At 37.4% G+C, this 25,664-nt stretch overlaps 1 protein-coding gene across 5 annotated transcripts in view; it reads right to left on the bottom strand.

Annotated features, from left to right (window-relative positions):
• Fxr1 (FMR1 autosomal homolog 1) overlaps window positions 1-25,664 on the bottom strand; it is a 50,688-nt gene that overhangs the window by 17,914 nt on the left and 7,110 nt on the right. For all 5 annotated transcript variants that reach the window (XM_057756762.1, XM_057756763.1, XM_057756764.1 and 2 more), the window contains exons 2-9: window positions 13,687-13,739; window positions 12,678-12,771; window positions 7,503-7,574; window positions 7,050-7,198; window positions 6,556-6,649; window positions 5,887-6,003; window positions 4,359-4,529; window positions 3,489-3,567 (exon numbers count right to left, since the gene is read on the bottom strand). In XM_057756762.1, coding sequence (XP_057612745.1) covers window positions 3,489-3,567; window positions 4,359-4,529; window positions 5,887-6,003; window positions 6,556-6,649; window positions 7,050-7,198; window positions 7,503-7,574; window positions 12,678-12,771; window positions 13,687-13,739 — 829 coding nt within the window. The remainder of the gene's footprint in view (window positions 1-3,488; window positions 3,568-4,358; window positions 4,530-5,886; window positions 6,004-6,555; window positions 6,650-7,049; window positions 7,199-7,502; window positions 7,575-12,677; window positions 12,772-13,686; window positions 13,740-25,664) is intronic.

Here is a 25,664-nt window from a genome sequence, read left to right as displayed (position 1 = left end):
TTAACCTGAAGAATCAATGTGTAGCTGAAATAATGTGGTATATTCTTGGGATATAAGTAACAGAAATATCCCTTACCAAGTAGTGGCAGCCTCATGTTATCAAGTTCACATCAATTATTTTTTACCTAAGTCATCTTCATAAAAGCTTAATTTCAGTAGAAAGGAAATAAAAGTTTGTCATGTTGTGTGCCTGAAAGAAGTTTCCATTACATAAGGAACCATGTCAACAGTGAACCGGGTCATAAGAGCACAAACTCTTTCTAGATTTTTACTATCTTATTCCTAATCTCAAACTCCCTTTCCCATGAGTAAACCTCAATTTAAAGAGCAGTAGCTGAGGAGGTTAAAACAGACAGAGGTCACAAAACTTTGTCTTCTCAGAGAAGCCCTAGCAGCAGTCCACCAAAAGCAACCTTCACAGATTACGCAATGAAGCTTAAGCAGCAGCTTCATCCTCCATCCTTCTAAAAATAAGCAAATGTCTTTTCAGAAAAGAAAAATTAAGTTGATGGCACATAAGCCCTTCCCCCAAAATCTTGTTCACTTGCTTCTTGGAACTGTACCAGTGGTGAGTTAAGTATCCATCACCCTTCTGGGTCCTTGGCAGGGACCTACCTTCAAGTCTTACTTAGTCCCACCAGAGACCTTCAATATTTTAAATGATCATTTCCACAGTTTAAATTCCAGAGCATATTGACAAACTGAAGCAGACCTGTAGTATAAATTGAGCATTGAGTATAAATGTTGAAGGGACAAAGTAAAGAAGTGATTAAAGGCAGCTTCTAAAAGGTGGATGGTTTTGATCCATTTTCGAACTGGTGTTCAAAAAATACTTTTTTCTTTGATTTCGGACAGGTGGGGATGATCAAATACTAGAATGCCTCTAACATGTAAAGCAGTCCATTCTCTCTGGAACTTACCCAAGTGGTCCTCATTCCCTTTTATTCCTCAGTTTTCCTTTGCTTTCATTAGGATTATGAATCATTTCTCAAAAGACTGCTTAACCCAAAAAACATTTGAGGGAAATAGTGTATTACTCTTTATGACAAGCAACAGAAATGTCCAGGTTTAACACTGTGAGCTTTCTCCTGCTGATGTATGCTTTCTAAAGAGTATATAAGCAATTCAAATCACAAAGGCCATCCAAGACAGGATAGTGGACAAGATAGACAGAGTCCCATCACTGAACTGATAACCAGATAAAGAAACAGAACTACAGATATATCCAATTTCCTTAATTCTGAAATTCTATGATTAATACTACAAACTCTGGAAGACCAAGGTTTATCCTTGTAGAATTAAGCTGGACAAAAACTTGCTTTCCTTTTAATAAAACCACCATCAAAACCTTTTTACAAGTAGGAAGCCTTAGCTGAGTTAAATGATGCTCTTAGAATAGCTACCACAAATTAGCACTTCATCCATGTGAATAAATGATCAAACAATAAACATTCCAAAAGCAGCCTTTGTGGCTGGAGTATAGTAGAAGCCTTATCTAGCATGGGCAAGGCCCTGGGTTCAAAGGGGAAAAAAAGAAATAAATAGCAAGATAGTAAAATTCATATCGGGGCAGCAAGTTGTCTCTGGAGGTTGTGCCACACGAGCCTGACAACCTGAATTTGATCCACCAAACTCATATGGAGGTGATAAGAGAGCACTGACTCCACAAGACAGTTCTCTGACCCTGTCCACACAGAGATACCATGAGTGTGCTCGAGCATCCAATGTTCACCAATTTTACAAAAAAATCTTGTAACAAACTTTTGCATTTTCTTTTTTATGAAAATTATACAATATTCTTCAATTTTATTATCTCAACTCATTTTTCTAGTAATTATGTAATGAGCAATGACATATCAAAAACTAGTGGAGCTTGCATTAACTGGCAGTATATCGTCCTTATTTAAGAGTCCTAAAAAGGTTTTTAGATACATTACAAAAAGAAACAAACTTTTCTGCTATAAATCATTTTTCCTACGTGTGCACTGACCCACGTGAAAGCCAAGAATTAATATTGGGAATTTTCTTTTATCTGTGCCTCTCCCTTTATTTTTTGAGCTGAGACAGGGTATCTCACTTAACTTGGAGTCCATTTTTTCCTAGCTGGCCATTAAATCCCTAGGATCAGCTTCCCTGCCACACCAGTGTTACAGATGTACTATGTCACAACAGGCTTTCCTGTAGGCGCAGAGTTAGACTGTAAGCACTTTACCCACTGAGTCATATCCCCAGCCCTATACTAGTCCTGAAGGGAATATCTTCAAGTAGAGAAGTGATGTGTTTTAGATCTTTTCCAGTTTTATAGGATGTAACAAATGATACAATTACCTGCTTATGTAACCCAAAGGGCTCAAAAAATTCCTTAGGGTCAAAAACAAGCAAAAGAAGGAAAACAAAATTATGCAAAGTCTACCATATTATGTTAGCACTTAATTCTAAGTTTACTACTTTGGAGAATCACTAAGTACTCAACATATACCCAAAGCCTTCCTATTTGCATCAAGTAGCACCCAAAATGACACAGAGGCACGGGATAGTTTGGTAGTGCAGCACTTGCTACAAACACAGGAGGCCCTGGGTGTGGTATGGTTCTCAGCTTCTCAAAGGCACAGGAACAAAGACAGCCCCATCAACAGCAGCACCATTAACTAACATAACTAAGTGTAAGTTAACCACAGCAAACTCAGAAACTATTACGTAACCTGTAACTTATGGATACAGTCATATTCACAGATGGTGGTAAACAAGTGTAAGCTCCCCTAATAGGACCATCCGTCCTCCTACCCAAGGCATCTTACCTTATGCTATACTATTGCCACAACCAATTATTTATTCAGGGCCTACTACATGGAAAGTTTATCATTCTAGAGTTAGCACAGATTCTATAGTTATTCCCACTCTAAACAAACAAGTATCACAGACCACCTTAAGACCTTCACTATCCCAGTTTTGGTGGACATATTTGAAAAATAATAATAAACGGGCGGTGGTGGCACACGCCTTAAATCCCAGCATTCGGGAGGCAGAGACACACGGATCTCTGTGAGTTCGAGGCCAGTCTGGTCTACAAGAGCTAGTTACAGGCTAGACTCCAAAGGTACAGAGAAACCCTGTCTCAAAAAACAAAAACAAAATAATTATCATTAAATAAAAAAAGACATTAAACAGGAAATAGGTTAAGTGCCCAAAGGATAAGAAGACAAAACTTTATCAACAAACTGTTACACAAACTCTAGATCTTATTAATGGCACAGAATAAATAATACTTTACTTTCTTGCGTATGAAAATATGAAAGGTTAACACAGTAACACAAATAAGATTTTATCTCCCCCCCCCCTCACACCCACAAACCCACACACCAGAACACAGTATTTGCTGTCTAAACAGCTCAGATTACAGGTACAGTAGGTAAATAAATTACAAACCTAACATCCAATTAAACTACTTTACATTAATATTCACATTTAACCTTTATACAAGTACCTACCAACAAGATTCCTGGGAACTTGAATAAAATCTTCCACAAATTCCAAGAACCCCCTAGCTTTTTTTACAGCCTCAGCACTCTAGATGAAGGAAAGACAAGTATAAATCCCTGTTAATGTCCTGGAACAACCCCATACCTAAAAATATATGAAAAAGCAGAAAATTCCCAATTTTTATGGCATAGCACAAGATTCAGTTCAGCCTATTGGAATGTCAGTTCAGGTTAGGTCATTTGTTAAGAAGCACTTGCCTGCCTGTCTGCCCTGTACAGAAGCCCTGGGTTCTATTCCCGTTATCACAAAACACAAAAGATAACAGAAGCTGCATACTGGGCATGGTAGTGTATATACCTGCACTCTGACCTGAAGAGGAAAAAGGTCACTGCTGCCAACTGAAGCTAGCTTGCTCTACACACCAAGACCCTGTCTACACAAAACAAAGTTGCTTTGCTTGTCCAGAGACACGTTTTTAAAAACGACCTACTTATAAGATCATTTAAACTTTAAATTCTAATAGGTACTATTTTTTAATAGACTGTAATGATTTTGTGGATGGCTTTCTTTTATTTCTGTTCCTTAACCACAGTCCAAACTGTAAACATACGTTACAAAGTTTAGTCAATTTCAGAGCCCACTCTATAGACACAGGACTCTACTCTAGGCAATATGACTCAAAGCCTGTCCTCATAATGTTACACTGCCATTTCTTAAGATTTCAGAAATAAACAAGAGCCTGTGTTGGAATAACTAGTCTGGTTTTATGTGAATTCTTACCTCAAACATTTTATTGAAAAATAAAATTATAGAAAAAAAAATGATAAAGCAGATTATGTCCAATTAAGTGAGCAAAAGCAGGAAGCAGATTAACTTACCTCTCCATAGATTCTAAAAGTTCCGGTATCTTCATCTAACTCAATGGCAGTCACTCCAGGAACCTTCCTAGCTTGTTGTATGTTACTACCATGTGTTCCTATTGCCAGGCCCATCAAATCTTCTCTCACAACAAATTCTTCATGAAAAGCTGCTGCAAGTTGTTTTGTGCACTATTGAAAAAGGGAAGTCAGGATTTCTCTTTTGTAAACTTTTCTTGTAAATACTGATGTTCATACCATCACTCAAAATAACCAGGAAGTGGAGAGAAAAATCCACATCAACCAAGCAATAAATGGGTGAACAAAATGTGGATTATTCACACAATGTATCAGGAAACTTAAAAAAGGTAAGTTGCATGTGGTAATATGGATGAACCCCGACAACATTAACATTAGAACCCTAAGAGAAATAAGGTAAGCATAGAAAATACTAATATTACACTTACGCGTACAAGTTACCAAAGTTTTAAGAAAGATCTTTTGAAAGCTTGACTAGCATATGCAAGTACTGGGATATATCTCAGTACTTGGGGAAAATTCTTTTTTAATTAAAGTATGAAAATTTTAACTGGGCAGGGTGACTGAATGGTCATAAATTGGATACCAGTCTCAAACAAACAAAAATATTAGTGGGGTCTGCAGGAAGGAGAAAGTAGCAAGTTTCTGCCAATAGTTTATAATATGACAAGATCCGGAGACTGACCAAGAATGCTAACTACATTATCATTAATGAGCTAGACATTTAAAAAGTTAAGATCGTAAATTTTCAGAGTTTTACATTTATTTTTAAATTCAAGACAAAACAAAAACCTAAATTTAACAAGATCAACAATAAGTCTCTTACAGAATTAAGGAAACTCATAAAATGGAAGGAAATCAAAACATTTCAGTCTTTAGTTCTAGTCACAGAAAACTAATTCTAAAATGATTTTCAACAAGTTGCCAACAATTCTCCAACTCAGACGTCTGTTTCAAATGTACTCATATACTCTGTTGAGAACACATGGGGAAGCCACAAATTTGAGGAATAAAAATGCCTCCCTTTCTCTAAGAACGAGTACGCGTGCACACATATTCAGATGGGACAGTAAGGGCTCAAGGTCAGCAGTGAACAGTAGGAGGAAGTAGAGAGCCCCAGGAGATCAAAGCAGCAGCATATTGTTAAGTGTGCTCTAGGACGTCTACCTCTAACCCTCCTTTCCCCTTACGTAACTGCCACAGTAAACTACAGTCACATCCAACAGGTGACAGGGTAGTAAAATTCAGATCAAAAGAAGGGTAAAGAAGTTTTTCTGGGTATGCCAAATTACTAATTTCTTAAGCTCTTTGGACCCATTTTCTAAGCCCCTCAAGAGGTGCTTAGCAAAAAAAAAAAAAAAAAAATGTAATGCTTGATAAAAGTAAAACAGAAAATTAATATCCCTAAAGACTCTGGGTATTAGCCATATATCTAAGTCTTAGGTTGCTTTCTGTTACCAACATTTGAGACACAGGAAAGGTTATGGGACACAAAAGCAAACCCACTTACTTCTAAATGCTTAGTGGCCTCTTCATTTCTGGACATAAGCATCAACTTTGTCCGAATACTTCGCAAATGCATATCGCTTAAGATATTTACTCTCTTCACAGTTGCTTCACTGGCCGACTACAAACAAACATGTTAATCACTCACAAATTTAAACATCTTTTTCCAAGAAAACAAACATAATTTTCTAAATGAAGCCATCCTTGGTTCTTCTTACCTGCTTCTTCTATCTTTTCATTGTACTAAGCTTTTCCTCTCTAATGTAATCTTACTTTACTTTCTGAGCTTTGTTACAGATGTGTGTTGGGGGAAAAAAAGATTTTTACACATTAATAATCTCAAAATGTTATGAATTATCATTAAGAGTCTTATGAGCCAGACACAGCAGTCCAACTTTAATCTTAACACCTGGCAGGTTGAGACCAGAGGACTAATAGTCAGAGCCAGCTTGAGCAAGACACTTTATCAAAAAGTCAATCAACAACAAACAGAAAAAGCAAGCCAACATTTGTTCCTTCCTACTAAAGGAGAAAAAATTAACACAGCTACAAAAGACAACAACAAAAAAACTCTTATACATTAGTAAATTTATTATACACAAAGCTTAATAAGCCATTGAAATATTTAACAATATTTGGTAATTAACTAATTTAAAATATAGTCTTATCTTACCAGTATCATTAGCTGGGTAGTTTCAGGATGATAAAAAATTCTGCACGCTCCTACTGCTTTCTTAAAATCTTTATGGGCATTTTCATTCGCACACCTAAAGAGAAAGTAATGGACATGAAAGACCAGCAACGGATTAAATTTAAGAAGAGTAGAGTGTAATCTCTGTATTTCATTTTGATATATCCCATTAGAATTTAAAAGCTCCTTTCTAAAGATTATTTCATATTTCTAATTGTGTGTATTCTGTAGTGGTTTGTGCACAAGTGCCAGTGCCAACCAGAGGCTTCAGATGCACTGGAGCATGAGTTACCTTTGAACGGAAACCACCCAATTTAAGTGCTAGGAATCAAACATTTGTCCTCTGAACTGCTGAGCCACCTTCCCAACTCCTTCGAGATTTACCTCTCTATATAAGGTTTTGGTTTGTTGGTTGACGAATGATGTTGTGGACTGAAAGATCTTAGCTCATAAAAGAGTTCAATAAAATTACTTACGCCTCTCTCAAATCCTCAGGAACATCCACTGTGCACTTAAAGAAGGTGTTTTTTTTGACAGTTTTATTTTGATTGACAGGTCGAAGTCGTTCAAATGTGACTATTTCATTGTAAGTGGCATCACAAGCAGCATATTCAATGACATAAAACTAAAAGACATCAAAGTTCTTTTAAAAGCTTATGTGAACAAAAATACTAACCTTTAGATGATGTTCTAGACCCTCCCACTTATGCACAAACACTAATCAATATCATTTACTTAAGCCAGATTATAAATGCGTTCACGCATGAACATTGGTGGTCATATAAGCTTGAGACATAACTGAAATCTATAGAACAATGAATCTTTCAAATACCTGATCGACTATGTCTGAGGTAGGAGTTGAGAAAGAAAACAAAGGGTGATAGTCGAGCAGCCCGAAGCTCAGATATGTCCTCAGAAAAGTCACCTACCTCTCCTTTCATCATGCGAACTTTAGCTAGCCACCATCCACATGGCTCTTGGTCATTTGCTCTGGAATATACCTGAGAAGCAAAAACATTCCTTTATCTATCCATCCCAAAAGCTTGACGTCACAGATGTTAAATATAAAATCTCAAACTCCACCAGAATGTAACTACTGAAGACAGTAGATAAACACACTTTGAAGAAAAGCGCAGATAGACATTATTACTTAAAAATAAGGCCCTGAAAAACCTAAATAAATAAATAAATGGCTGAAAGCTTAGTAACTTAGCTTCTTGAAAATCTATTTTACCAAACAACTCTTGAAATAATTTCAAATAAATTTAAAGAAATGCCTCTTACAAGGCAACTGTATGAAATATCTGCAACATACGCCAACACTTCATCAAGATCGAGAGTGTTTTGAAGACAATCCAATTTTAAAAATAAAGAGGCTCAAGACAACCAATTCTGTTAAAAACATGAAATCCAATGTATTCCAACTGCTTGTCTGAAAAGTAAAATATTAAGATACATTAAGTTCATCTAGCACAGTAAACATATCTTACAAATACTGGGCTTACATTATATTATTGTCACTGTTGTTTGCTTTGTTTTCAGACAATGTTCCCAGTAACTCAGGCTGGCCTTGAACTCCACATGGAATTTCTGATCCTCCCGCCTCTACCTCCTAAAGTAATTTTTAAAATTTCAACTATTGGGGCTGGACAGATGGCTCAGCGGTTAAGAACTCTGACTGTTTTTCCAGAGGACCCGGGTTCAATTCCCAGCAACCACATGGCAGCTTACAACTGTCTGAAAATCCAGTTCCAGGGGATCTGACACCTTCACACCAATTCACATAAAATAAAGTTAAAGCATAAAAAATTTTTTAAAAATTCAACTATTATTACCAAAACAGAAAACATCAAAATTCTGTTAAGTGTTTTTGGTTTATTTTTTATTGTTTTTAATTCACCCTGGTATGGTGGGTGGTACACGCCTAAAAGCCTAGCACTCAGGAAGCTGAGCCAAGAAAATATAGTAAAGCTAGCCTGGGTTACCCAATAAGATACTGAGTAATAGACAGATGACTGGTTATGCCAACAAGGTTGATAAAGTCAAGTCAACCTTCTATATAAGGATTTCACAGATTTAAATACATTCAAGAAAATTAATGTCCCATAAATTATTGAATACAACTACCTACAGAGCATTCATGTACTCAATATAAGCAAGGTAGAGATGAATTAAAACATATAGAAAACTGAATTATATGCATAATTTTTTTATATAAGGGAGTTTTGCATCCTCAAATTTGGTATGCAAAGCAGGTCCTGGAACCAACAAAAGTACTCAGAGTACTTATTTAGCTGAAATACTCAGCCTAAGAAGTACATCAGTAGAGCTTCTGTACTGGGAAGCACACTCAAGTGCTGGTAGTACACCAAAAACATGGAGGTTCTTAGTCCCCCAATCTCATCTTACACATTCCTTCTATTTAGCTGTTCATGATCCCTTATAATTAACCAGTAAGTCAACAAGCTTTCTTATCCACTCTAGAAGTGTATTTGAAGAACATCCATTAACCTCTGCTAATTTGCAAAATTCCAAGACTTCCATACAGAGAAACCTTGTCTTAAAAAAAGGCCCATACAGGAAAAAAATGCATTTCATAAGACCATCAAATCTAAGACTGAGCATATCACTGAGGAGTAAGTAAAATACACCTCACGTGAGGTACTCTGTTCAATTCCAGCAACACAAAGACACACACACACACACACACAAAACCACAAACATAAAACTTGTAGACCTCTGTTCCAATCTCTAATTTTGCAAAAATGTAAAAACTTATCCATACCAATGAACTTTTGCGTCCTGTTTTCAAACAGTATTCTGGTTGATGAATGAAAAGGACGAGACACAAAACATAACAAAAACACAAAGACATGGTAATTAAAGTAAGCAAAATGAAAGCCACATACATGTAACAAACATTTGTAGCCTGAGCACCCAGGAGGCAGAGCAAAGAAGATGGAGAGTTTAAAGAGGCCATTCAAACAGAACAAAACCCCCATCTATAGGGGCTGAGATGTGCAGTCCATAGTAAAACACTTGCCTAGCATGAGTAAAATCTTAGGTTAGATTTGTAACACAAAGCACTACATATATTTTAAAAAAGACAAGTCACAGAACAAGTAAGCAAACGTAATTTCAAACATGTTCAGTATCAACTCAATAGATAATAGTTCAGCTCACCAAACTTCTAAAAGTTTACTAATTCAAACATTTTGAGCCTAAAGAATGACCTTTTTGCTACTATCAAAATTTTAAATACACATGCCTTTGTATTCATAATCTACCTTTTAAAACAACAACAACAACAAAACACTTCTTTAATTATTCTGTATGTTTCTGTGGTATGTGTGCCAAGTATTCTTTTCTATTACTCTCTGTCTTATTATTCTAAAGCAGGATCTCTCCTGAACCTAGAACTTCTGTTTTCTTCAGGTAGGCTGGGGGTTAAGTAAGCATCCATCTCTTCTCCCCACCAGTGACAGGCTCAGGCTACAGACAAAGATGAGGAAGACCATGCTAGGCTTGTTACCTGGGACCTGGAATCCAAACTGAAGTTTACACGTGTGCAATAAGTGCTTTTAGCATTTGGCCAACTCTCCCTATCAAAGATCTGACATAAGGACATGCTTTTTGTTTTAACAATAGTACTTCTGATTTCAATTTTGGATACATCCATACCAAGAAACTGTGTATTTGGTTAAAAACAAAGAAGCAAATTTGTATGTGCAAACATGAAAGTATCTATGATGCTCTATTAATCATGTAATATAGTCACAGTTGTTACAACTTAAAATTCTTTATAAACGCAAAGGAAGAATCTACAGAAATACTCGACTCTAGTTGACACAAGCTGGGGCAACTGAACATCACATCTATGCTAAAAGGGTGGTTCATTTTTACTTTATAGTTTTATATAATTTCACTTATTTTTAAAACTTAAACTTTAGGAGATGGAGAGATGCTCATCAGTCACAAACACTCGTTGTTCTTCCAGAAGACCTGGGTTTGATTCCCAGCACCCTCATGACAGCTCACAACTATTTGTATGTAACTCTAGTACTGTAAGACCCATGCCATTTTCTGGCCTCTCAAGCACTAGGTACACATTTCACACACATCCATGAAGACAAAACATCCAAACACTAATTTTTTTTTTATTTCAATCCATGAATGAGAGGCTTCAGAAGAAGGAAGGATTGGTCAATCCACAGGAGGCAAAATTTTTCCTTAAAATTTCAAAAATAAACAAAACTTGATTGTATCTTAATTTGTGATGTTTTACAAAACTGTAGCGAGCAAATTTTTACTAGGGCTGAATTATGAAATGGAAAATGAAATACACAATCTAGGAACAACGGTTTCTCAATCTGACATGAATGTTTTCATCACAACTGGATAAACAGGCTGCAGATGGTTCAGACTAAGTCTGAGCTTACCTAGACACAGACTAGGGAACAGATTTAAATAAAATATCCTCAGCACCTCGCCAACGACTTGTGGTTTTGTTGATTTAAGTTGGGATCCCCCTCCCCGCCCTTAAATCAGAGATTTGTTGTGGAATAATCTTTTTGTAAACTGAAGAGGTGTCTTTGCTAAGGTGCCTTCTGATTGGTTTAATAAGTAGCTGCATAGTGAAGTCACTCCTCCCAAGGCTAAGAGATCATTGTGGCTGAGGGGGCAGAAAAAAAATGTTAGGCATCAGAGGCAGTAAATGACTACAATCAGACACTATCATTTGGACTTGGCAGGGCAGCTGCACATACAAACTCACTGCAGTTGTGACAGCATTCACAAGACCTGTGTAAGCCGAAGCCAGACAGAACAAGGGGCGCTGACCAAGCAACCCCACCCCTTGTCATAGGTGTATTAGCGACTTTAGCTACTAGAAGAGGGAGAGATGGTTTTCAGAATACAACCATCTCCACTGGAGGAGCACACATTTCAGACTATTTGGGCAATGCAAACTGGTCTTAATTAAAAATTTGTTTAATGGGGTAGGGAGCACAGGGCACAACAGCTTTAGTGGGTATGTGGGGGATATCAAATATGATCAATAAGCATTGTGCAAAACTCTCAAACTAAAAATAAAAGCATCTTTACTCACCACTGTTATTGATTGTAATAATAATTTTCAATTTTTTTCTGTGCGGCAGGGATTCAAATTACAGGATTTCATACGTGACCCAAGATAGCCGCTTTAAAGGAGTGCTAGAATTACATACATGCAACATCATGCCAAGCAACAGCAAAAATATCCATTAATAGTTAATACTGAAGAGACAAACATGCAGAATTTTCTTCTAAGTGCGGGGGAGCAAGTTACAAACAAAAAGCAATACAATATAAATCTATTTCTGCTCAGCAGTGGGGGAAGAGGGTTAAAAAAAAGTGTCAACTATGTTCTGAGTGACAATTTTTTTTAGTCTTTGACTTTTTAATTTTCCAGACATTCCTACAATATTCCATAAACACATAAATACAGAACTGTGGTGGTATGAATGAAAATTGTTCTCATAGACCCATAGGAAGTGGCATTGTTAAGAGGTGTAGCCTTGAGAAGTGTGTCATTAGGGATGGGCTTTGAGGTCTCAGATGCTTAAGCCAGGCCCAGTATCTCACTCTTCCTGCTGATGCAACTACCTCTCCAGCACCATGTCTGCCTGCATACCTCCATGCTGCCTGTCATGTCAAAAACAAACCTCTGAACTCTAAGTCAGTCACAATTAAATGTTTTCCTTTCTAAGAGTTGCCATGGTCATGGTGTCTCTTTACAGCAACAACCAAAGACACTGAAGCTCAAACCATGAAGATTAGCTTTAGAAAGTTATTAACACTATATGGTTCTGTTCTAGATTTCCCTAAAAATTAATGTATCATTCTTAATGTTTTAATAAACTTTCATTTTGAAAAACTTTATCAAGTTCACCAAAGCTAAAAACAGTAGCACCGACACGAGTCCTTCTCACTCAAGGCTGCAGTAACACCCGTTACAGCCACTGTCAATAAAGAGGAGGAGGAGGATTATCAGCCACAGATTCCCCACAAGGACATTTACTTATAACAAAAAATACGCACCATAAAGAAAACTTAAAAACACATACCTCTACTTCATCTCCTTCACTAATTTCTTTTTTTATATCAGGTGGTGGTGGTAATCGAACTTCATTAAAGGGAACCTGGCGTTCTGGTTGCCAACTGAAGGATTAAAAAAAAGAATTAGTACTTTTATTCTAGCAGAAACTAATAAGAAAAAGCTATAGTCTCTGTCTAATGCTTTAAATACATTTTAAGATAAGCTTTTTTAAAAGTTACTTTTATTACTCAGAATGTCCCAAAGAGAAAAACAAGAACTTTAGTTCTTTAATTTCTTGAATAAGTTGAGGTAGAACAGATTTTTGCATGATTCTTTGTTAAGTTTTATAATTAATACTGACAGTATTACACTTTAAATTACTTATCCTAAGAACGGCAAATACATCACCACTCTGCAAACAAAACAGGCTAATTTGTCAATAAGGACAAGGTTCAAAATAATATTCACAGCTATCAAATGAAAGTGGTGAGATCAAGTATATGATGTAAAAAAACCCCACAATTTCATAAATTACAACAAAATAAAAACTTTAGTGTACATGTTCACAAAAGTAGTACAAATATTAGTAGTTTAGGGCTGAGAGAGCTTGGTAGCGTTTGCTTGAAGACTCAGCACACCCACAGGAACCCAATACCTGTAACTCCAGTTCTAGGAAATACCAGTATTCTTTGTGGCCTCTGAGACCATCAGACATGCATTTGGTATATGCAGGAAAAACCACCAGATGCATAAACTTTGTATCTTAAAATTTACAGTTCAGATGAGAACTCCTTTGTGCTTATCATGCTCACAGAGTCAAGGTTCAATTTCAGCACAAACAGTCCTCAGACATATTTTGACAAAGAACAGTATGAAAACGGCAGGTATATTGTAAATACAAAAACAAGTGAAGGGTTATCAAACTGGACACAGAACTCGTGAGGATCAATCAAAGCACTCCCACTCCACAGCAGAATCATTTTCCTACCAGCATCAGTATTACCAATCTTAAAAATTTAGATCTGCCAATAACTTACTTATTTTCAAAAACAACTGTGAGGGAGTCTTCATGGACATCTTTGATAAATCCCTGCATAAAACAAAAAGTCTTATCAGTATTATTGTTATTACCTAACTCTTAAACCCTGTAATAGATATAAAAACTAAAGAATGATGAAAGAACACAGATCAAGGAAGACCAGTTGGTACAAGACTGTTCCAGCATTATGGGTGCTAAGGCAGGAAGATTGCTTTAAGTCCTAGGCCAGCTTAGACACACAGTGAAAACCAGACAAGGCAGAGAGCTACACAGGACTCTGTCTTTAGAAGAGAGAAATAAAACACCCAGCTCAGTTTGTAGACTACTCGCCTAGCACTCCATCCCCCACACAATTCAAGAGTGTGATAACGAAATCCAAGAGGGTGACAAATTCAAAGTCATTTTTAGGTACATAACAAGTTGAAAGGCAGCCTAGGATGGGTTAAGAAATTGGGCGAAGGGGTGAAAAGAGGTGTAGATGAGAGACACACACTCACCCAAACACCCACCACACTCCAACAACCACGGGGTTGATTTTAAAATGTGAATTTGGTTTTCATTTTTCTCATTTGTAAAAAGCTGTTCTTTAGCCTCCTTGAACTCTGCTAATAACAATGTTATCATCTACCTCAAAATAAGCAAACCAAACACACAGTACATCCGCATCCTTGGAATGAAGGGATTAAGTTAGGTGAAGTAATAGTAAGGCGACTGAGAGGTCAGTAACTTAGTTAATAACCCAAACTCTTCAGTCAGGTAACATCCTAACTCTGTAACTTACACACAATTTTAATCTAATGAACTTAATTAGGCCTAATACATTAGAAATTAAAATTTAAATAATGTTCAACAAAGTGCCTAACAAAGTTAAGAACAGATTCCACTCTAACTATTAAATTATAGTCCAAGTCTGGTAAAACATTACATTTTAAAAATTAGCATTATCTTAGACATGTTTTTCTCACCTACTTTTCTTTCCCTTAAAAAAGTCAGAGCCAGGGCTGGAGAGATGGCTCAGAGGTTAAGAGCACTGACTGCTCTTCCTGAGGTCCTGAGTTCAATTCCCAGCAACCACATGGTGGCTCACAACCATCTGTAATGTGATCTGGTGCCCTCTGGCGAGTAGGCATATATGAAGACAGAACACTGTATACATAATAAATAAAAATCTTAAAAAAAAAAAAAAAAGTCAGAGCCACAAAGACAACTAAGCAGGTAAAAGGGCCCACCAAGCACGTCTGACAACCTGAGTGTGACCATGGAAACCCACAGTGGAAGAGAGCTCACTCCAAATGTTACTCCTACATGCACAATGTCGCACACCCATACTTGCACTCACACATACACACAATAATTTTCTTTTTCAAATTTGGCTACAGTTAATATACTGCTTCCAAACCATCATATATTATTATCAATAAACACAAAACGATCATTTTCTAGCCTTTAAATAAATTTTAGAGTTAGTGTGCTCATCTTCATTTGACTAATAGCACTGAGTGGCCATTAGACCTCTACTCTCAGATGACTAATAAAACAGCCAGGGTTATTAGTGTCCAATGAACCAACCAATCAACCAAGAAAGAAAAAGGCATAATGGAACTTATTTTTGTCTGACACAGTACCTAAAAAGAACTGTTTTTAAGTGGAACAAAGGACTGTGGTGGAGACTGGCTTGTTTAAATTCTTACCCAGAGGGAAAAGTACTACTTGACAATTGGGTAATTACAGTTAGTGTGTAAAAACATTTAACATTACTGTCAGGTGAACTGCAAACCGCAACCCCAGTCCAAAGCTTCCATATATAATTTAACCCTGTGGCCAATTAGTGAACATTCTTCTCACACTTACACAAACACACACTCAAGACTAGCCATACAAACACGTGCACTTAGTACTTGGGCAAAGCACAACTTAAAGGAATACTTGTTTGTGTTCCCTTAAAATCTACTTAACACTAAAGTTTATGCCAAGATAACGCACAAAAAGACAAAGCAGTTTAAAAGAACAATATTCAAATGTCTACTATCAATTAGCAAACTGAAGACTACAAGACATATAAACCAGCAGAAAGAAGGAAAAGCAAACAGCAAGTTTAGTACAACCCCGTAAAAATCTTTGCAGTCAGTCAGTCTCAAAAAAAGTAGAAGATGGGACTATTATTCAATATACAACACAGTATGACAAGCTGTAAAAATATAAATGACTTTCCAACCAGAGGCTTCCTCCTGCCCACTGTTCCAGGGCCTGTATGCATACTAAGCTATGGCTGATTCTATTTTCTATATGCTATTATTCCCAATCTCCAGATCTCCATAAAATTTAGTTCGACCATTACACACAGGACCAGTAACTTTTGTTGTTACTGTTTTTAAGTAGTCTTGCTAAGTAACTGCTGCTGGCTTGATACTTGCCACTGAGCCCTACAGTCCTCAAATTGTGGCAATTTGCCCTAAGAATTTTTAAAAAAATTCAGTGTGTTTGCAAGTTAACCAACATACTTTGTAACATATAAACAATGAGCACCCAGAGGGAAGAAGGGGGGGAGGACGACAGAAGGCTTCCAATAATAGCTGTAATAAAAAAAAAATCTATTGGTGGAGGAAAAAAAGCAAGTCTTTCCAAAAAAAAAAAAAAAAGGACATTTTTAATTGTGGAGGGGGAAGGGGAAGCCCATAGGTAACAAGAACATACTACACTGATCAAATAAATTATAATGCTTACATTAAAGCTCAATGATCCTAACAGGGGAAGACACTTTAAAATATAGACCACAGACTGCAAAAGTGCTTCTCTAACAAGTAAATTATTTAGAAGAAAAGGGCAGTGGCAGGGGACGTAGTCCTGGCTGTACTGGAACCTCAAATTCACAAAGATATCCCTGTCTCTGCCTCCCAAGTGCAGGTAATTAAAGGCATGCACCATCATGTTTGGCTTTAGAAGAATTTTAATGGAGAAAAGAACAGATTACCTTTAAGCAGTATTGGGATGTTTGGTTATTTATTATGGAAAATGAAGCTGGGTGTGGTGACACCAGCACTCAGGAGGCAGAGCAGGATCAAAGCCAACCAAGACTAAAAGATTAAGTTTTCAAAATAGCCAAGGGATGGAAACTAACTCAGTGGTAGAGCACTTGTTTAGTAGTGTTAAGTCCCTGTACTCAATTTTCAGCACCCCCAAAAATGTGTCGTCACAAAATAAATTGGCTAAAAGACTTAAATTCTGCTAGGCATGACAGCGTGTACCTATATTCCCAATGTTTAAGAGGCTGAGGCAAAAGAATGAATTCAAGGACAGTCTACACACTACAGAATGAGCTTGGAGTCAGAGTGTACCAAAGAGAGAATTTGCCTCAAAAAAGGGGGTGGAGAAAATAAAATTAAGTATTTGGGGGGAAATATGAGTGAATTATTCATAGTCCCAGTGTAAAGAAGTCCTTTCTAGCCAAAAATTTTAAAACACACACAAACACAAACCTACTTAAAAGATGAGCCATGATAATCACAAAGAAAAGGAGTGTGATTTTAACTGTGAGCTAAGTAAAATTCCCCAAATTCTCATCAAAAAGAACATCAGGATAGACCTAACAATGAGAAGGGAACAGATCATTCAAGAGGGGGAAAATACAGGTTTAATATATAAAAAACTTCTAAGATGTTACGAGTCTTACAATTTATCCTAACTTTTCCCCCCTCCAACTTTGTTTTGTGAATATATAACTTTTCTCCAGTTTTCAAATTATCTTCCTAAGGTACCTAGGAGAGAGCATAATGGCTTGACAAAAGAACACAAGACAGTACAGAATAAAACAGGTTTTCAACTTGATCACATCAAATCATAAAGGATCCCATACCCATGTAGCATGGTGTAAATTAAAATCTGATGTTACTCTGAGCAAATAATTTATAAACCTTGGTTTCAAAAAGTTATTAATCTATGAATCTTCCAGACCTCTCATTGTAGAGAAAAACATAACTTCAGCAATACATAAACACAAATTCAAAGTTTCGCTCCCTGGGAAGTTATAAATAGTAGTTTCAAAAAAAAAAAACTCATTTGTTCAAGAGTTCTTTTCATAAAGAAACAAATGAGGATTAAGTTTGACACTACCAGTAGAAATGGTGAAGACTTTCATAATTATAGAACAAATTATCAAAACCCCATTCATAACAAGAAAGCACGATTATGTTCCCAACACAAATCTGAGTTAAATAAGCTTTAATGTTTAAAATACTGATGTATTCTATGTAATTGTATAAATACAACGTAGCTTTTACTATAGCCACTATGCATGAGAAACCTGTAAATCCTAGGTAAAGGCAGGGGATCAGGCTATCAAATACTCAAGATCATCTTTGGTCAGTTAAGGGAGTTCGATACTAACCAGCCCCTTCACCAATACATAAATAAAAAAGGCTATAGAGATGCACCCTTGTGAGACCACTGCCACTAAACGTTAATTAAGGCAGAAGAGAACAGGGAAATTATTAAGACATGAAAAGGGAAAGGAGCCATTAATTTAATCAATTTCTGGCCAGCTAAGAGTAAAGAATTCCAGTCCAATTAACATTTGCCTGCATATAGCAAAGAATCATGCTTAATGCATGTATGACCAATTATCACTGTCCTCTTTTCCCACCTTACAGAGGACATATCTGAACTCTCTTATGAGAACCTCAAGATGTATGATTTTCCCTTTTCGGACTGTAATACTATCCAAACTACCTCCAGAAACACCCTATAACCTCATTTTTTTTTCTGAAAGAGAATGGAAACGGGGGAAGGGATTTTGGCATCCCTTTAAGAAATATTCTAGCATCTAGGTAACTTCAGAGCTACCAAAATTGTTTCGTTCTCTCCTGTTGCGACCCCTCAAAGAGCGCACACCTGCGCTTTGGTGCATCCCATTGTTTCCCTGAGCACCTTTGTATTTAGGCTTGCGTTAACACACCTTCTTTAATAACCCCACTCCAATCAGGCCTCTTAAAGCGCTCTAAGTATGGCAGATGGCAGGATGCAGCAGTGCCTCCAGTTCCCAGGCCCTGCTGTCAATGCCAAATCCACTGGAGCATTATAGAACCTACAAAAGTTCTTAACTGTGAAGTAACTGACTTCAAGCTCAGGTATTAAACTTCTGGCTGTTTAAGACCCCAACAAATGCCTTCCTCTTATGCAACCCACTACAAACTAATTTACACACCCTACAAAATGGGGGGGGGGGAAACATTAATAACACCAAAGCTCCCCGCAAACAAACCATTAATTATAATTATTAATTATATTAATATAACATTATAATAATATAATTACTGTTAATTATATTAATTATAATCAGGAACTGAACAGCTTAAATCTTCAAAATGGAGCTTAGATGAAAAAATATTAGACTTATAACCTAAAGGAATGTTAAAGTTCTTGTAAGATCTAAGTTTTCTACTGCAAAGAAATTACCAGCGGCAAAAGAAACTGCAAAAGCAAATAGAACTTCCTAAAGTGGAAGCCACGCCTTGGCATAATCCTTAAATTAAAAAAAAAAGGGGGGGAGGGAATTGTGTATCATTTCTTTTAATGTGCATGTGTGATCCTGAATGAATGCATGTGCCTCATGTGCACACAGAAGAAGCTCATATTGGCCAAAAGAGGGCACTTGGGTCTGCTGAAACTAGAGTTACAGGTGGTTGTGAACTGCCCTACGGGTTCATTCTGAAAACCAAATCCAGGTCCTCTGCCTAGACTAGTAAGCAATCACCAGCCTCCTATGTAGCGCGCCACGGCGCTCTGCGCACCACGGCGCTGTCAGCTGTCAGCTGTCATGTTCCGATGTAGCGCGCCACGGCGCTCTGTGCGCCAGGCGCTTTGCGCACCTCGGAGCTGTCAGCTGTCATGTTCACAGGGTCTGGCACTAAGCCCGTTACCGCCATTTGCTAGTGTCCCTAGTAGTAAACAACTTCTGCGCACGCTCGCTACCGGCCCAAGAGTGGTTTGAATCCACCTATCAATTGCTCACACGTCTTGCTCACGCAATTGCATCAGTGTGGGCCGAGCCAATCAAGCAATGACACATCATAGGCGGACCAGGCACTGTATATATTCCCCGCGCGGTCGGGCTCGGGGTCTTTTCGCCTCCATCTTAACTTCAGTCTTCTGCGCTCCAATAAAGTATGTTCCAAGAAGAATCCTGTTGTGGTCGTCTTCTCTGCTGGCAGAGTTGCGCGCCGCACTCCTAGAGTGGTTATCCTATAGTGATTCTGATCTTTAAATCCCAATCTATTAAAAATCCTCATTGGTTGAGTAGGCAAATGACTCAAATGGGTAAAGGCACTTGCAGCCCAGCCTGCCCACCAGAATTCTATCCTGGGAAGCCACCCCCAACTCCCAGTAAAAGGAGAAAATAGACTTCTGAAAAGTTGTATTTTAGCCTGAGAACATGCACACACGCAAATGTAATTTTAAAATTTCAGCACAGTTCCAATGATATCCAATGCCTCTGGCCTTCCCAGGAACCTGCACTCACATACACTCCCACATATAGACACACACAATTAAAAATAAAAACAAGCCAGGCATGGCGGCACATGCCTTTAATCCCAAAGTCAGTTTAGTCTACACAGCAAATTCCAGGTAAAACTACATAGAGAGACCCTATCTCAAAAACAAAAAATAAATCAATCCATTAACTAAACATAAAAACTAAAATAATGACACACACTTTCAATCTCAACATTCAGGAAACAAAAGCAAGATCTCTGCAAATTCAGGCCATTCTCAACTATCCAAGTCTACACAGTGAGATCTTTACAAAAATTGTAATAATAATTTTAAAAGCAAAAATAAATCATTCAAAAAAATTGCTTAAGTCACCCTGGATAAATGGGACCTGTCACGAATCTAGCCTCTAGTTCACGTTTATTTTCATAGACTGACGCTTCTACTACCTTCAAACAATAAAATATTCTTACAGGTTTAGTAATTGGTTTTTCTGGCATAAAATTTCAACTTTTTCTAGATTTGGTAAACAAATAATTTCACGTATTTGATTTCTTATTAAAGGCAATTAAGAACACTTCATTCGAGGCTTAGTTCTTGACCTGAAGCAAACTTGTGGTAAGGAATACAGTTCTAAAACCAAATTAACTTCTCTACTAAAATCACTAACTAGGTGCTGGGCAGTGGTGGCATATGGCTTTAATCCCAGCACCCGGGAGACAGAGGCAGGCACACCTCTTTAGAGTTTGAGGCCAACTTTGTCTGCAGAAGCTAGTTCCAAGATAGGCTCCACAGCTACAGAGAAATCCTGTCTCGAAAAATCAGTAAAATAAACTAAATGCACTAGGTTCAGTGTTGGATGCTACCGCATTCTTTCCCTTCATCCTCTCAGTTCAAGAACACTGCTGACATAATGTACACAAGACTAAGCCTTCTGTTTTTCTTGAATTGATGGAACTGCTTTGGATCATGACTTGTCAGGCTTTGAGCAATTAATGGTCTATTCAAAGGTTCATTTTCCAACTCCTGTGTAACTTCCAGTCTGACAATTCAGCATCTCTGAAACCAGAATGTTTCTTTAAAATGAGGGCATCTTAGAATCACTGATAACCACAGGTCACCACTTAGGCAGGCTCAGACTTGGCTTGCTTGAAATTTTTCTACATCACTTGAATCATTACTTGAGTAAACCAGTGAAGTATTCTAAGGAAGAATAGAGGCTTATTAGCAGAAAATTGTTGATATTTTATAATAAAAATCAAGAACGCACCAGCATCAATACTTGCAGAGTGATCATTCATTCAAGGGATCCTGGTAATAGCAGGATTCCCCAAGGCACTCAAGAGGACACGTTGAAAACAAACTGTTTAATGATTAAATAAGCAACTTATTTAGTCTGCATTTCCTATTTTAGGTATCCAAATTAAAGGTTGTTTCTTGGAAGCACACAATGATAACCAATCCTCAGAGTAACATAAGCACCTTTTTTCTTACAGCTGGTATTATTTTAGGTATAGTAAACTGGCATGGATCTCTCACAAAACACCCAAACCTGTATGTGGTAATCATCTATTCCTCTAGGTTAGTTGCTGCTTTTTAAAAAAAAAAAGATGTTTATTATGTATACAACATTCTGCCTCCATGTATGCCCGCACGCCAGAGGAGGGCACCATGTCTTATTACAGATGGTTGTGAGCCACCATGTGGTTGCTGGGAATTAAACTCGGGACCTTTGGAGGAGCAGCCAGTGCTCTTAACCACTGAGCCATCTCTGCTGCTTTTTAAGATCTCATTCTGCAATTCCAGGTTGGAGTTGAATTTGCAGAAATCTCCTCACCTCAGCCTTCCAAGAGCTAACCTTCCTGGCTTGAGTCACCACACTCAAATTACTCCCTGGACTCTTAAACCTAGCTTAACTATTTTCATCTCTTGACCACGGCATCATGTTGTACAGTTTCCTACCCTACATGTACACGTGTACAGATTTTCTAAAAGGAAGAACAAAATACAGCTGTCTTTTATAATCAGGGTACCAATACAGCTCAACGCAGCTAGGCATCCATCCACTGTGTGTAGTGAATCAATGCCTTTCTCATGCCTCTAGTATGGCACTATCTAAAAACAGTGTTCTCAGATGAGACCCTCAACTGAAATTGTCTTATGCCTTCCCAGCCCTGGATGCAACTTTAGGTAAAACAAAACAAAGGAACAACAACAAACAAAAAAAAAAAACCATACAAATTGTGCCAAGGAGCACTTCATGCTACTACTCCTTCCTTTCAAAATATTGCAGTAAACCTCCCTGTAACTTCTATGTCTACTAATTTATATGACTCAAAACAGTTTCTGGACTGTCTATAGTTAAAAACACAGGGAAAAAGCCCTCATCAAAACAAGGAAAAAAGAACTTCACTAAATATAATTTGCAGTTTCAACACAAAAATTGTCTCAAATTTACTATGTAGTATGTAATAAAACAGAGAACCCAAGAAAGCAAGATTTTTCACTAGTCTTATTCCTCAACAAGCAAGTCATAATTCTCCCTCTTCTGGGCCTTTTGTGAATCTTCCTAGAGCAGTCAAGGTTTTGTGGAACAATTCAAGGGGTGAATCTAGCCATATTGGATGCCAGATGTCACCACTCACTCCAAGGCACCAAATAAAGTCATGAACCAGTAGCACAGGTACTTATTTTCCCCATGTACAAATAAACTATTTCAAACTGTTGGGCTACTGCTTATTATTTAAATAGTTGATGCTTGCACAGATGCCTATCTTTGTGGGAACACACTTTTACATTAAGTTAATATCCATAAATAAACAGATCTCAATAACTGAAAAAAGACATCCCAACAGGAAAATGGACAAGGTCAGGCAAACTGTAGAACAAATCCAAAGGCAAATCAATATTTTCTGACTTGGACATATTAAGAGGAAGAGCTATCAGCTGGTGAAAAAAAATATGGTTGTCTTTGAAAAGAAAAAAGTAACTCAAGAGGCTTTTTTGTGCAGTTTTTAAGTTTTTTCCAAACTATCCTATTATTGTTTGCATGTATGTTGCATGCACGCATGTGTGCATGTGGGTCGGCAAGAGACCGACATAAGGGTATCTTCCTTCAATCATTCTTCCTTCTTCACTGAGCCAAAGGATCTCACTTGAACCCAGAGTTCACCAATTTGGCTACTTTGGGGATTCCCCAGTCTGTAGGATTATAGACAGATTGTCATGCTCACTCAGCATTTATATGGATGTTGAGTTTCTGGACTCTGATCCTTACGTTTGTGGCAAACACTTTATCATCTGAGCCATCACCACAGTTCCTAAACTACCCCTTTCTTTGGAATCTATCCAATGGAAACACAGATACTGGGGGGAGGGGGAACTGAGTACTGACAAAAGCCTGAATATTCTTACACTTATGTAATCACTACAAATTATACTGGATGCAAATGTTAAACCATGATTCTAGTTTTTTATGGGCACACTGAAAAACTCTACATTTGTTTCTGAGTGTGTATACGCACACAATGCTATGAGCATAGAGATAAATCTGGAATCACATTTATCGACTCTAAGCAAGGCTACCTATCGGACTATAGGCAGGGTTACCTGAAATGGAGGAACAAAAAATATCAACCACCAACACCAGGAGGAAAAAAAAGGAAAATATTTGGACTGAATCAAATTTGTACATCACATCAATAATAAACTACACATGTCAAGACTATGTGAACATCGATATACAAAAGTGCATATCTTTTAAAATGTGTGTTGTTGGGCATGTAATCCCAGCACTTCAGAAAGATGAGATAGAAAGACCATGAATTAAGAGCCCAGGCTAGATGACATAGTGAAACCCTAATTTTTTAACAACAACTTCTGTTCTTAGCCAACGACAATAGTCCATATCCCCAGCTGTTATGGAAGTGGAGGGACTTAGAAGATACCACATAGGTACACAAGTTTGTTAGCCTGGACCACATCGTGAACCTCTTTTTCAAAAGAAACTCTTATTTTGAACAATTTATTTTGAAAAAGCTACGTAACAAGTCTACTAAGTAAAATTAGTTAAAAATCAATGGATACAGGCTCTATAAATGAAGTCTGCAGGTATTATATTACAGAACTAAATTACTGAACAAATTCTAGTGAAGAAAAACTACCAAAAGCAACCCTTCATAGACCAGCTGCGGCCCAGTGACAAGCTGCTTGCTAGTTGAATGAGGTTCTGGTTTTGATCTGAGAACAAGCAAACCAAAATTACTAACAACAGCAGCCTGTGCATCAGCAGTGAACACTTAACTGTTCTAAACACGAGGCAATGATGATAAGACAAAATACAGACAACTACCACTGTTTGAACAGTTCTTGAAATGAAATGACTCAATGCTTCCACATGGCTACCCAAAACTCCCCTAACTTTTCTGTTGCAAAGCATGGAAGTTTCAGTTACCTCCGTGTGCACCAAGAAATTGTGGCAATGAGAATTTGTGACGATCACTGCATAACCACTAAAAAAGCCATTTAAAATGTTCAATTAGAACCGATTCGAAAAGACGTAACTTTGTATATAGAGAACCACTAAGATGACACAACAAATTACCTGTGTCCAGAAGTCAAGACTAATTTTATTTATTCAAATACATACTGAAGCTACTATTGCAAGCTTCATCAGCATTACCAAGAACTCTCCAGTTACTTTCCCAAATGGGTTGTGCAAACATGATAAGGATGAAGTTTTGGAGCCTGTCCTGGAACTACCTCTTGTAGACCAGATTGGCCTCGAACTCACAGAGATCCACTTGCCTCTACCTCCAGAGTGCTGGGATTAAAGGCATGTGCCACCACTGCCCGGTAGGAAGTTTTTTGTTGTTATTTTGTTTTTTGTTTTTTTTTAAATCTGATACCATAAGTAATTGTGTTTGCAGTGAATCAAATACACAGAAACTCACTATTAAGTCAATGTAAGTAAGATTTAAGGATAGTTCAATTTTACCATGGTTTTCAAAGACAAATGAATTATAAAACTATATATAAACATGCATGTGTTCAGATCAACAAAGCAATATTCTGTTTCCTAATTTTGTTACAGTCCAGCTATTGAAAACCTAATCCTATGGGAGGCAGAGGCAGGCGGATCTCTGTGAGTTCGAGACCAGCCTGGTCTACAAGAGCTAGTTCCAGGACAGGCTCCAAAACCTGCTGCAGCATTTTATTCCTCTTCATGAGCTAAGTACCACCCACCAAAAGTGCAAAATCACTGACATGCTGCATCATAAAAACATTACCTGAGGGCTGGAGATAAAGCATTGGCCTGATAGAGGCAAGGATCAGAGTTTCATTTCTAGCATGGCCAGAAAAAATTCTGAACAGGCAGTTCATTTACACTAATATGTATGTGCATTTCAAATATTTCAAAGTATTTTACATACTCAGTAACAGAAAGGTGAACAGCTGCGGAGGATGTAACCATCCCACAGAAATAAAATA

Source organism: Chionomys nivalis, chromosome 24 (assembly GCF_950005125.1).
Source record: "Chionomys nivalis chromosome 24, mChiNiv1.1, whole genome shotgun sequence".
Classification (NCBI taxonomy): Eukaryota; Metazoa; Chordata; class Mammalia; order Rodentia; family Cricetidae; genus Chionomys; species Chionomys nivalis.
This window is presented reverse-complemented; position numbering and strand designations above follow the sequence as displayed.